This window comes from Carcharhinus amblyrhynchos, chromosome 12 (assembly GCF_965287045.1).
Source record: "Carcharhinus amblyrhynchos chromosome 12, sCarAmb.v2.hapA, whole genome shotgun sequence".
Classification (NCBI taxonomy): domain Eukaryota; kingdom Metazoa; phylum Chordata; class Chondrichthyes; order Carcharhiniformes; family Carcharhinidae; genus Carcharhinus; species Carcharhinus amblyrhynchos.
In genome coordinates, this window is record NC_137335.1 from 8,208,740 (window position 1) to 8,221,942 (window position 13,203).

Below are 13,203 nucleotides of genomic sequence, written 5' to 3' on the forward strand. Positions count from 1 at the left end.
ACACGCTAAATTGCCACTTAGTGTCAGGCAGATTAGCAGGGTAAATATGTGGGCTTATGGGAATGGATTAAGAATAGATTGTTACCAATGTAGGTTAGATGGGCCAAATGGCCTCCTTCTGCACTGTAGGAATCCTACAATTCTATGAAACTTCTTCAGTTAAGCTCTGCACCATGCAGATTGGTTAATAGGGCACCACAGTGGTTAGCACTGCTGCCTCCCAGCGCCAGGGATCCAGGTTCGATTCCCAGCTTGGGTCACTGTCTGTGCGGAGTTTGCACCTTCTCCCTGTCTCTGTGTGGGTTTCCTCCGGTTTCCTCCCACAGTCTGAAAGACGTGCTAAGTCCTCCCTCAGTGTGCCCGAGCAGGCGCCGGAGTGTGGCGACTGGGGGATTTTCACAGTAACTGCATTGCAGTGTTAATGTAAGCCGATTTGTGACACTAATAAATAAAAACTTCACGGCATTAAAAAAACTCCACCTTGAAACATATTTCGGTTGTCATTGTAAATCCATGAGTGATGACTGGCTCTTCCTCTGTTGAGCGCCCCTTCCAGCAGTCCAGCTCCACACACCGACACCCTGCCAAGAGTACCTGACGGTACATTTCAACGGAAGAGTTTCCAGCCAGTTGTCCAGCTGTAGTAACACGACACAAAACAGAGAGCAGCTATTCCAGTGATAACGAGAAGAAATACTCTTTGTAATATCGAACATAGAACACTACAGCACAAACAGGCCCTTCGGCCCACAAGTTGTGCCGATCATATCCATACCTACCAGGCCTATCTATAACCCTCAATCCCATTAAATCCCATGTACTCATCCAGAAATCTCTTAAAAGACCCCAACAAGTTCGCCTCCACCACCACCGATGGCAGCCGATTCCAATCACTCACCATCCTCTGAGTGAAAATCTTACCCCTGACATCTCTGTACCTGTGCCCCAGCACCTTAAACCTGTGTCCTCTTGTAGTGACCATTTCAGCCCTGGGAAATAGCCTCCGAGAATCCATCTTGTCTTATATGTGATGTCTTGTCACATCCTCAATGTCTTATAAACCTCTATCAGGTAGAGGCAGATGGCACCACCTCCAGCCACATATGACGCATGGGAGGGTAGCAAGGCTAATATATATATATTAAATGTAATTTCAGTTTGTGGTGGGGTGGTTCGGAGAGTGTGGGTAAAAAATCCTACAATAATAACCACTGTAAGCATACACAAGTATTGGGACGCTGGAACATAAGACATGGGAGAGCAGGGCTTTTTGCCGGCACAGACAAATGGCCTCCTTCTTCTTTGTAACATTTCTGAGTTGGCCGCACACTCCTTTCCGTAAGATCATGGCCTGAACTATCACCTGGCATCCGCTTTCTCACACTCTTCCACATCCCTTGGTTCCTCCAAATGCCCAATAGAACCATACAATCCCTACTGTGCCGAAGGAGGCCATTTGGCCCACCCTGGTTGCAATGGAGGATCTTACCCCATCCCACCTCCCCTGTTCTACCCTCATAACCCTGCAAATTTACCACGGCTAACCACCTTCCTCGCCCCCACCCTTCCCCCGCCTAACTGACACATCTTGGGACTCTAAGGGGCAATTTAGCATGGCCAATCCACCTAACCTACACATCTTTGGACACTAAGGGGCAATTTAGCATGGCCAATCCACCTAACCTACACATCTTTGGACACTAAGGTGCAATTTAGCATGGCCAATCCACCTAATCTACACATCTTGGGACTCTAAGGGGCAATTTAGCATGGCCAATCCACCTAACCTACACATTTTTGGACACCAAAGGGCAATTTAGCATGGCAAATCCACCTAATCTGCACATCTTTGGACACCAAGGGGCAATTTAGCATGGCCAATCCACCTAACCTACATATCTTTGGACACTAAGAGGCAATTTAGCATAGCCAACCTACTTAACCTACACATCTTTGGACACTAAGCAGCAATTTAACATGGCCAATCCACCTAAGCTGCACATCTTTGGAATGATCTACGATTTCAGTCTTGAATACACTCAAAGATTGAACAGCCACCGCTTCCTGGGGTAGAGATTTCCAAAGATTCACCAACTTCTGAGTGAAGCAATTTCTCCTCAGTGTCATGACTTCAATGAGGTCCATGAAGTTGGCCTCTTGGAGTATGAGCTCCCTGATTGCGATCATAACTGCCTGCCCAATCAGGGAGCCTCACCTGTATATAATTACGGCATGCCAGATTCTGACTTTGTACCTGAAGCACTCTGGGAGTGGAATATAGTTTGTAAATAAAGGGAACCTTGTCAAGAGACACCAGCTTCTGAGGAGTTATTTCACTCATCTCAGTCGAAAATGGCTGACCTCATCCTGAGATTATGACCCCCAATTCTAGATGTCGCAGCCGCAGGGAAATGGCCTCTCAGCATTGACCCCCCATCAAGTAGACCAAGACATCTGACATTTTGAAAATGCTGACTAACATTAAGATTGTCCTGGCAATCGCTATTGATGTAAGGCGGGAGGCGAAGGCCCAGTGGTATTATCACTAGACTGTGTGTCCAGAAACTCAGCTGGGGACCTGGGTTCGAATCCCACCACGACAGCTGGTGGAATTTGAATTCAATAAAACAAAAATCCGGGATTAAGAATCTACTGACGACCGTGAAACGATTGTCGGAAAAACCCATCTGGTTCACTAATGTCCTTTAGGGAAGGAAATCTGCCGTCCTTACCTGGTCTGGCCTGCATGTGACTCCAGAGCCCCACAGCAATGTGGTTGACTCTCAACTTCCCTCCAAGGGCAACTAGGGATGGGCAATAAAGGCTGGCCAGCCAGTGATGCCCATGTCCCACCAACCAATGAAAAAAAGAAACCATTACACTTAAATTTAGCAGTTGTGATCCTGGTGGGGAACGCACACCAGAATGTTGGCAGCTAATCCTCCCACTGAGCTCAGTCCTAGACGTTCAACATTTTAAAATTAAAAAAAAAAGGATTATTGATCTCCATTTTTAAAAAGCCTAATTATAAACCGTGGCTGTGTCACAGCAAATCGATTCTGAAGAAATGAAATGTGGAGAAGTGCAGATTCGACTGAATTACTTGATAAAGTATTTTTCCGCGTGACAGGTTTGGTGGCAGGAAGGTAGTTGATTGGGGCTGGGGGGGGAGGGATGGAACCGGGCGGGGGGAGGTAGGAGGGCCTGTGATACCTGAAGGAGAAGTGCAGGATTATACAGAAACGAATGGGAGGAGGCATGTGCGAAATATGGATCTGTTGGGCCAAGTAGTGCCCAACAAATATGATGCAAAATCTATATGCATAAACTAAATGATATTAAAAAATGAAGCAAAACAACATTCTTTCTGGAAGTCTCTTCAGTGTCGTGTGATGGTATTTAGATATAGACCTACCCAAAGCAATTTTGGTTGAAAAGAACTATTCTAAAGGATCCTTAAGGAGAGTAGTTCTTCCCTGTGACCAGGCCAACATTCATCCTTCAATCAACATCACAAAAAAATCTGGTCATTATCTTATTGTGGGAGCTTGCTATGTAAAGATTCGCTGCTGCATTTCCCACATTACGTTCAGTGACTATACTTCAGAAACATTTCATTGGAAGTAAAGCACTTTGAGACGTAAAGGTTGGAAAAGGCACGAGGTTTCTGTTTTCTCAACTGGCCTCCAAGGTTATTCAGAGCCTTCATGTTGCACAGTGGTTAGCACTGCTGCCTCACGGTGCCGGGGACATGGCTTCAATTCCGGCCTCGGGTGACGGTCTGTCTGTGCGGAGTCTGCATGTTCTCTCATGGTGGGGGGTATGTGGGATGTCAGATCTCCTCAGTCCACCTCACCTCAATGTCCAAGGCTCGCCTGACGACAGGTGGGGAGGTCGCTGCCGTATTTCTGACTCTGACAGTGGGGAAAATGATTTAATCTGTCTCGATGAGGCCAAGAAAGGCAAGGATTCTGCTCCTAGGCCAGCGGTGATGGACTCCTCCCAACCCTCCCACGCTCCTGACCCAACGGGGGAGTCAGGTAATTAAACTGTCTTCCACAACTGCTGAGTTGCAGTGGGAAGGTCAGGGAAACGCCTACAACTTGCTGGTGGCATTCAAACATGGTCTGAACTCAAAGCGGATTGTCCTTCCCCAGAAAAACAAAGCAAAGGAGAGACTTGCATTTATGTAATGAGTCTCCTGACCTCTAAACCCCTTTGTTCATTGAGAGATCCTGTGTATGCATAGACCTCTTTGCTTCAATCTATGCAAATACTTTATTTTTTAATCATTCTTGGGACTGGCTGGCAAGTAGTTATTTCTGGTGTTTGTGTTGGAACAGTACATTTAGTTATTAAGGTGTGTACAATATCGTGGATTTTTTCTTGTTTGTAATTGGTGAAAGTTATTGCTAACCTTCTTATTGTGTTCAGTAAGAAGTCTCGTAACACCAGGTTAAAGTCCAACAGGTTTATTTGGTATCATGAGCTTTTGGAGCACTGCTCCTTGATCAGGTGAGTGGAGCATAAAGATGAAGGAGCAATGCTCCAAAAGCTCGTGATACCAAACAAATCTGTTGGACTTTAACCTGGTGTTGTGAGACTTCTTACTGTGCCCACCCCAGTCCAATGCTGGCATCGCCGCATCATTATTATGTGGTAACTGTATTCTTAATTATGTATTCTTAAGGATGGTACGGTGGCACAGTGGGTGGCACTGCTGCCTCACAGCACCAGGGACCCGGGTTCCATTCCTGGCTTGGGCCACTGTCTGTGCGGAGTCTGCACGTTCTCTTCATGTCTGCGTGGGTTTCCTCCGGGTGCTCCGGTTTCCTCCCACAGTCCGAAAGATGTGCTGGTTAGGTGAATTGGCCGTGCTAAACTCTCCCTCGGTGTACCTGAACAGGCACCGGAGTGTGGCAACTGGTGATTTTTACAGAGACTTCATTACAGTGTTAATGTACTCGTGACGCTAATAAATTGAAAAAATTAAACTTTGTTTGGTTAAAGCTCCCTAGTGGTCACATGAATCATACCTGGAGTGAAACGTCTTACGCTCACTGACGTCAAATTTCAAAGTGCAAAACCTATGGTCTAGGCTGACTTCATAAAACACCTTGGAGTTTCTTACCTGGATTATAACACTGCCTGAGTATTGCAAACCCTTGTAGATAAATCAGTTTTGGTGAGTGAAGGAACACAGGCCTCTCAGAAGTTATTCCGATGTGTTGAAGGGAGTGGGAAGCCAGTGCTGGGAGTAATACAGGTTTCTGGAGTTGGAGGAGGTAAGATCCAGTCATGAGTTGGGGTTGGGGGCAGTTGAGGGGGGGAAGGTTCATGCATGAAGCAATGACTTAAGGGGCATCTGGACAAATACATGAAAAGGATATGGTCCCCAGAAGGGTAAGGGGTTTTAGTTCACATGGGCAGCATGATTGAAACAGGTTTGGAGGGCCTGTTCCTATGCTATAATTTTCTTTGCTGTTTGTTCTTTGAGTCTGAGTGTGAGGAGGGGAGCTTTATCTTTGTAGAGTAGGGTTCATAAGGTTGGCAAACTCTAGTAATCAACACATCAAAATGGAATTGGGGCAGGTTAGGGTAGGGGCAGCACATTTTGGATGAGCTCAGGTTTATGGAAGGTAAAAAATGGAAAGTTGGCCTTGTGAGCACTGGAGTGATGGAGTTGGAGGCCACAGAGGCACAAACAGAAGAGGGTCCCACCAATAGGTGGAGTGAGCCAGGGGCAGAGACAGGTTTCCATTCTTTTCAAGGTACTTCAGCAACATTGGGCTCCAGGATATGTTAAGAGTCAAACTGTGGGTCGAATTTGATCTTGGACAGCCAATACCAGATGCATCACAGCGTGTTAAAAAAAGTGTCTCCTCATGGAGATTTTGGCCTAGGCAAAAAGGCTTTACCTGATCCTTATCCATGACTACTAGACAACGATACATATTGGTAGATCTCGTGCCTTCATGCGATCTGACTCAACTGTAGTTTTGTCTGAGGTGATACACTTTGGAAGGAGTAATTTGTCAGAGGAATATACTGTGAAAGGTCTGACACTGGGAAGTTCCAAAGAATAAAGGGACCTTGGCGTGTTTGTCCATCAATCTCTGAAGGCGGAAGGGCGGGTTAACTGAGTGGTGATAAGGGCATATGGGCACAGTTCATGGTGCATATGGCAGACTCACCTTTAGCAATCGTAGTATAGATTACAAAAGCAGAGAGGTCATGATGGAGTTGTAGAGAACTTTGGTGAGGCCACAGCTGGGATACTGTGTGCAGTTCTGGTCTCCACATTATCGGAAGGATGTGAACACACCGGAGGGGGTGCGGAGGAGATTCACCAGGATGCTGCCTGGGATGGAACATTGAAGTTATAAAGAGAGGTTGGATAGACTTGGACTATTTTCTCTGGAGCAGAGAAGACTGAGGGGCGACCTGATTGAGGGGTAAAGATTATGAGGGGCCTGGACAGGGTGGGTGGAGAGCAGCTGTTCCCTTTAGTTGAAGGGCCAGTTACGAGGGGACACAAGTTAAAAGTGAGGGGTGGGAGGTTTAGGAGAGATTTGAGGAAAATCTTTTTTACCCAGAGGGTGGTGAGGGTCTGGAATGCGCTGCCTGGGAGGGTGGTGGAGGTGGGATGCCTCACATCCTTTAAAAAAGTACCTGGATGAGTACTTGACGCATCATAACATTCAAGGACATGGGCCAAGTGCTGGCAAGTGGGATTATTTGGGCAGGTCAGGGCCTTTCATGCAAACTCGATGGGCCGAAGGGCCTCTTCTAGACTGTAGTATTCTGTGATGAGATCAGCAGCCTCCTGAGCAACAAAGATTGCCTCGTGGATGAGGCAATTGGAGAACATTGGACTCCCAGCTCGCCGGAGTCTGAGCCTTCAGGAGGTGGTGAATGGGGGAACAGCCCTTGCTGTTTGTCTTGCTGAATCAGTAAAGGATGCAAAGGTCATTCTGGTGAAGCCTGTCTCCGAGGCAGAAAGTCTTCGGCCCCCATGGACAGTCTTGGTTCCTTACCTGTGAGGTAGGTATTATGTGAGGAGTTGATGAAATAGTGCGACAAGGGTTGAGTCATATCCTCACTCAGGTCTAATTTTTCGGGTGGAATGACTCCATTCTCATCGCCACTCAGATATTTCTTGAAACCATCGATTGATATATGCCCTGGAAACACACAAGGAAAGAATTCTTAATTTGCACGTCTTCATCCAGCTCACAGAATCATAAAATCAGAGAATCCTACAGTGCAGAAGGAGGCCATTCAGCCCATCGAGTCTTGATTGACCACAATCCCATCTGGGCCCTAACCCCATAACCCCATGCATTGACTCTAGCTAGTCCCCCTGTCTCTAAGGAGCAATTTAGCACGGCCAATCCACCTAACCCCCACATCTCAGGAAACTAAGGGTGGTGAGTGTCTGGAAAAGCCAGAGGTAGTAGTAGAGGCAGGTACAATTTTGTCTTTTAAAAAGCATTTGGACAGTTACATTGGTAAGATGGGTATAGAGGGAGATGGGCCAAACATGGGTAATTGGGATTTGCTTAGTCCATTTCCCTCTATTCCTTCCTTATCCATTTATCCAACCAAACGCTATTGAATGTGGTTAATGGGCCAGCATCCACCACCTCCTCTGGCAGTGTGTTTGGGGAAGGCAGTAGGTTAGCCACCTGTCATGCTTATATGGGTAAGGCACCTTCTAGGCCACCTATCTTTAGACCCACTGAGGCCCTTAACAGGCCTAAGAAAGGAGAAGCTGAGGGTCGAATTCCATCCCAGAATACAGTTGGCAGAGGAGGCTGGATAAGAATGGATAGGTCACTTTTCCAATATCTGAGGTGGAAAGGCAGGAAGGGAAGAGGGTGTCTCCTTTCGGGATGTCCCGCACACATGAGGAAACGCATTTAAGGTACTCCTCCCCTGCCTCTAAAACTCAACCCTCTCACAACCCCCGCTGTCAATCCTCTCCCACCCCTCCCTCGGGTGGAGTAGAAATTCAGGCACATATGAGGTGTGGGGTGAGGGGAAGGGGTGGGGGGAGGGGTACAGTTAGAGGTGATGCGTGCAGGATTCTCTCTGCGTGCCTGAATTATGCAACCCAATATCCTTCCATCATAGGCAGAGTGGCAGGAAAATCCAGGGTCGCAGCGACCCCCGGGTGAGTGGGGGTGGTCAGGAGGTCAAAGGTTGGGAGATCAGAGGTTGGGCTGTGGCACCTATCAAGTCAGGGAAGTAAATATCAGCCTTTTGGTAGCAGACAGTCACAAGGCCTGGTTTTATGGAGAATACTCAGGGTTGGTGTTGGTGCAGGCTGTCTTAGAATCATAGAATCAGAGAATCCTACAGTGCAGAGGAGGCCATTCGGCCCATCAAGGCTGCACTGACCACAATCCCACCCAGGCTCTATCACCACAACCTTCTGTATTTACCCTAGCTAAACCCCCTCACAATAAGGGACAATTTAGCATGGCCAATCCATCTAACCCACATATCTTTGAACTGTGGGAGGAAACCAGAGCACCAGGAGGAAACCCACAGAGACATGGGGAGAATGTGCAAACTCCACACAGACAGTGACCCAAGCCGGGAACCAATCTTCCAGTGGGAGTCTCAAGCAGGCCTCAGGCTCCTCATTTGGATCTGTAAAGGGCTTGACGTCTGTTTCAGGGACAGGGTTTTATCACCTGTATATTCCCTTTGCCATGATGGTGGGTGGCACACTTCATAGAATCATAGAATCCCTACCATGCAGATGGAGGCCATTCAGCCCATAAAGTCTGCACCAACCCTCTGACAGAACATCTTACCCAGGCCCTATCCCTGTAACCTCATGTATTAACCATGGCCAATCCATCTAATCTAAAAGCCTATACATATTTACACCGCTAGTCCCCCGACACTAAGGGGCAATTTAGCATGGCACCTCATTGGACTGTGAGAAGAAACTGGAGGCACCTGGAGGAAATCTACGCAGACACAGGGCAGACATGCAAACTCTGCCCGGACTATGACCCAAAGCCGGAACTGAACCTGGGTCCCTGGCACCGTGAGGCAGAAGTGCTAACCACTGTATCAACATGCCACCCTGTAGGGTCCACTCATTCCTTAGAATAGACGAAGGCGGCACAGGTATGATGTTAAAATGAATTTCTTTTATTGAACAGAGCTTAAATTTAAATCATTATAAAAACGAACAGAAAGAGAAAAGCTGGAGAAAGATGGGCTTTTTCTGTCAACTCAAAAACAAAGCTGAACTGAAGTGAATTGCGAACACAGAGCTGAAACTACAATATAAGTCATTTGCTATCTTGGTTATAGAAATTGTTTGGCACATGCTGTCTCCAACTTGGAGAAACCGGCCTTGGAGATGTTGTTCATTAAAAATCTTTGTTGCTTGCATTGTACCCTTCAAAAAATGTAGTCAATTTCTGACTAACCCAGCATGCCTTCTGAGTTTTAAAATATAGTCGTGTTTGTTAATTTTTTAAGCTTAGCATTTAAACGTAATTGCATAGGCAGAAGTATCTTAAAAATGCATGAATGAATCATAGAATCCCTACAGTGCAGAAGGTGGCCACTCGGCCCATCGAATCTGCACCAACAGCAATCCCACCCAGGCCCTATCCTACAACCTCTCATATTTATCTTGCTAATCCTTCTAACCTACACATGCTGGGGCACTAAGGGGCAATTCAGCACGGCCAATCAACCTAACCTGCACATCTTTGGGCTGTGGGAGGAAACTGGAGCACCCGGAGGAAAACCCACACAGACACAGGGAGAATGTGCAAACTCCACACTGACAGTGACCCAAGCCGGGAATTGAACCCGGATCCCTGGCGCTGTGAGACAGCACTGCTAACCACTGTGCCACCTGCAATGAAGCAAACCATACACAGGATCCATCAAACGACCCCTTCTACCTGCCTGGAACATGTGGCCACCCTTACTGGGGGCCAGTGGCCGGCTCTGAGTTTATAGGGAATAAAGGAATATAATATTGAGAAGTAAAATTCCAAACGGTGGCTTAGGAGAGGCAGAGCAGTTGATTAAATCAATTGCTTAAAGTGCTGGTGAGTGCTTTCCAACAGGAGAGTATATATTGATTGAACAGTCACTTATAGTGATTATTTGCCTAATTAATCACTGCTATTGAATTTCACTGTGGTACTCTACGCAGCCACGATTTAAAGTTATCCATTAACCCTACGCTGTCAGTCCCGATAGCAGAATCTATTTGCCTATCTATCTGCACTGGCAAGTCCTCAACCACATTCACGAATACATGGAGATTGGTTGTGAGATATAGGTTAGGGAGAGATGTTACATTTTTTTATTATTCATTTGTGGGACATGGGCATCGCTGGCTGGCCAGCATTTACTGTCCATCCTTAGTTGCCTGAGGACAGAATCCTTTGGCCCTTCGGCCCATCGAGTCCGCACCAATGCATGAAAGGTTCTGACCTTCCCACCTAACCCCACTTGCCAGCACTTGGCCCATAGCCTACAGAATCACAGAACTGAGAGTCAACCACATCGCTGCAGTTCTGGAGTCACATGGAGGCCAGACCAGGTAAGGATGGCAGATTTCTTTTTCTAAAAGGCATTAGTGAGCCAAATGGATTTTTCTGACAATGGTTCCATGGTAGTTGCCTAATTCCAGATATCTTTGTTTATTGAATTCAAATTCCATCATCTGTCATGGTGGGATTCAAACCTGGGTCCCCAGAACATTAGTTGAGTTTCTGGATCAATAGTCTAGCGATAATACCACTAAGCCATCGCCTCCTCATTACAATTATCACTGCTACATAACGCCTTCTTATAAATGGATCCCATTATTTTCATACAGGTAGCAAAGTGACGGAGACCATCATCTCGATGGTCCCCAGGCCAAGTGCAGAGGAGGGGGGAGGTGGGGCCAGTAACGTGTTCTCAATTGGTTTCGTGGGTGGGAGGACCTAGTGTCTTCAACCAAGGAGGGGCCTAGTTTTAATTCCAATGATGTCATTTATCTCCCACTCAATCAGTTAGTAAAATAGCCTTCCCCCTCCTCCAGCAGGAAGGACTAACCTTAAAATGAATGGGGCAGCAAGTCTCAGACTAGCTTTCAGGCTCAGTCTGTCAGAATGGAGAAAGGTTATATCCAAGGGAACGACACTGGCTGCCCTACCGACCAAGTTAAGTTTGTGATAACTCCCAGGACTTACATGGGGAATCACTAATTGACCTCCCTGGAGGACTGGGGATTGGTAATTAACTTCCCAGGTGGAGCACATATACCGAGCCCTGTATAAAGCAGGCCCCTGAGTGGGTCCATTGATGTATTGTCCCAGTTGGGACCTGTTAGTGTTCACCACAGGTGTGGTTTTTGCTTTGCTTCATTTTGTGCAATAAAGCACTGTTCCTTCACAGCTGGAGTTTTTACAAAGGTAATCAGTCCAGTTTGTAATATGGCTCATTTATACTTGCTCAAAGCATCATACATTCAGATTGAAGGACCCATTCTGTGCAAACAAAAGGAATATGTTCAAAACTTGCAACTTTGTTGAGTTGTCTGGGACCTTGGAGAACCCAGTTCTTTCTCCATGGCAATGCACCAGCTAATTAGATTCGACTTTCCAATCAATCTGCACTCACTTCCCTCTGATATAAATCATCACCATGGTGTGAAATTTGGCCTAACGAGTGCACGATGAAAAACTTTGACAAGTCTCTTTGCAGCAAGAAATTTCAGTCATTGGACAAAGGAGCGAATGAATGTGGAGTGTCTTAATTTAAATAATGATACACATAGTCATTACAGAATCACAGAATTGTTATGGTGTAGTAGGGGGAGACAATGGCCCAGTGGTATTACCGCTAGACTATTAATCCAAAAACTCAGCTAATGTTCTGGGAACCTGGGTTCGAATCCCCACACAGCAGATGGTGGAATTTGAATTCAATAAAAAATATTCAGAATTAAGAATCTACTGATGACGATGAAACCATTGTCGGAAAAACCCATCTGGTTCACCAATGTACTTTAGGGAAGGAAATCTGCCATGCTTACCCGGTCTGGCCGATATATGACTCCAGAGCCACAGCAATGTCATTGACTCTCAACTGCCCTCCAAGGGTCACTAGGGATGGGCAATAAATGCTGGCCAACCAGCGACGCCCATGTCCCATGAATGAATACAAAAAAAGGAGGCCATTTGGCCCATCACCTCTGAACAGCCTCTCTAAACGAGCTTTGTGACTTAGTGCCATTCCCCTGCCTTTTCCCCATACCCCTGCACGTTGTTCTCATTCAAATAATCATCCAATTCCCTCTTGAATGCCTCGATTGAACCTGTCTCCAGGTGGTACATTTCAGACTTAAACCACTCGCCATGTGAAGGAGGTTTTTCTCACATTACATTTGCTTCCTTTGAAAATCACTTCAAATCTGTTACAACCCAGTCATGCTGCCAACACAAAGAGATGAAGGAAAAGAAGCCACAAATAACAACGCTGGGGTAACTGGATAACATGCACAAACCATGCTTTACCACCATTTCTACGGTTCTAAGTCAAAGTGGATGGGAATCTTTGTCACAATGACTGAGGGTGGATCAAGCACTCAGATCCCCGTGAGAGGAGGAAGTTGGACTATTGGCTCCATGTGTGGAAGCCCACCCCACAATCCATCCCACACCCAGGGCGATGGCAATGAGAGGGATTGAAAGAGAGTCAGATCCAGAATTGGAGGACATCAGACAGGGAGTTTCCGAGCTGCAAACTGGGAGAATTGCCCATTCCAAGGTGCACATCGCCACCCAAGATGAACTGCGCGCAACAGTTGTGTTCTCAGAGGCAGCAGACATTCAGTGCCACCAAAGCTTAGGCCCAGACTGGTGTCGCTAGCTCATGACACCCACCTGGGAGTGATTGGTACTGAGCATAATTTAAGAACCAGAGGATGGTGGCCTGAGATAGAGGAAGACGCGGAGCAGCTTGTCAAAACCAGTCAAGGGTGTCAACTTGTCAACAGACCCCAACCCACCAGAACCAGTACACAGCAGACGGTTACCCATTGGACCATGGGAGGATGTACTAGTTGACCTATAGACCCACTTCCATTTATGGGAAGGTTTGCCCTGGACAGGGTGGGCACAGTGGTTAGCGCTGCAGCCTCACAGCGCCAGGGACCCCGGTTCG

At 46.8% G+C, this 13,203-nt stretch overlaps 1 protein-coding gene across 2 annotated transcripts in view; it reads right to left on the reverse strand.

Annotated features, from left to right (window-relative positions):
* Nucleotides 1–13,203, reverse strand: part of plcb1 (phospholipase C beta 1) — a 657,020-nt gene that overhangs the window by 151,644 nt on the left and 492,173 nt on the right. For both annotated transcript variants that reach the window (XM_080200038.1, XM_080200039.1), the window contains exons 10-11: nucleotides 7,038–7,184; nucleotides 481–638 (exon numbers count right to left, since the gene is read on the reverse strand). In XM_080200038.1, the coding sequence (XP_080056164.1) occupies nucleotides 481–638; nucleotides 7,038–7,184 (305 nt within the window). The remainder of the gene's footprint in view (nucleotides 1–480; nucleotides 639–7,037; nucleotides 7,185–13,203) is intronic.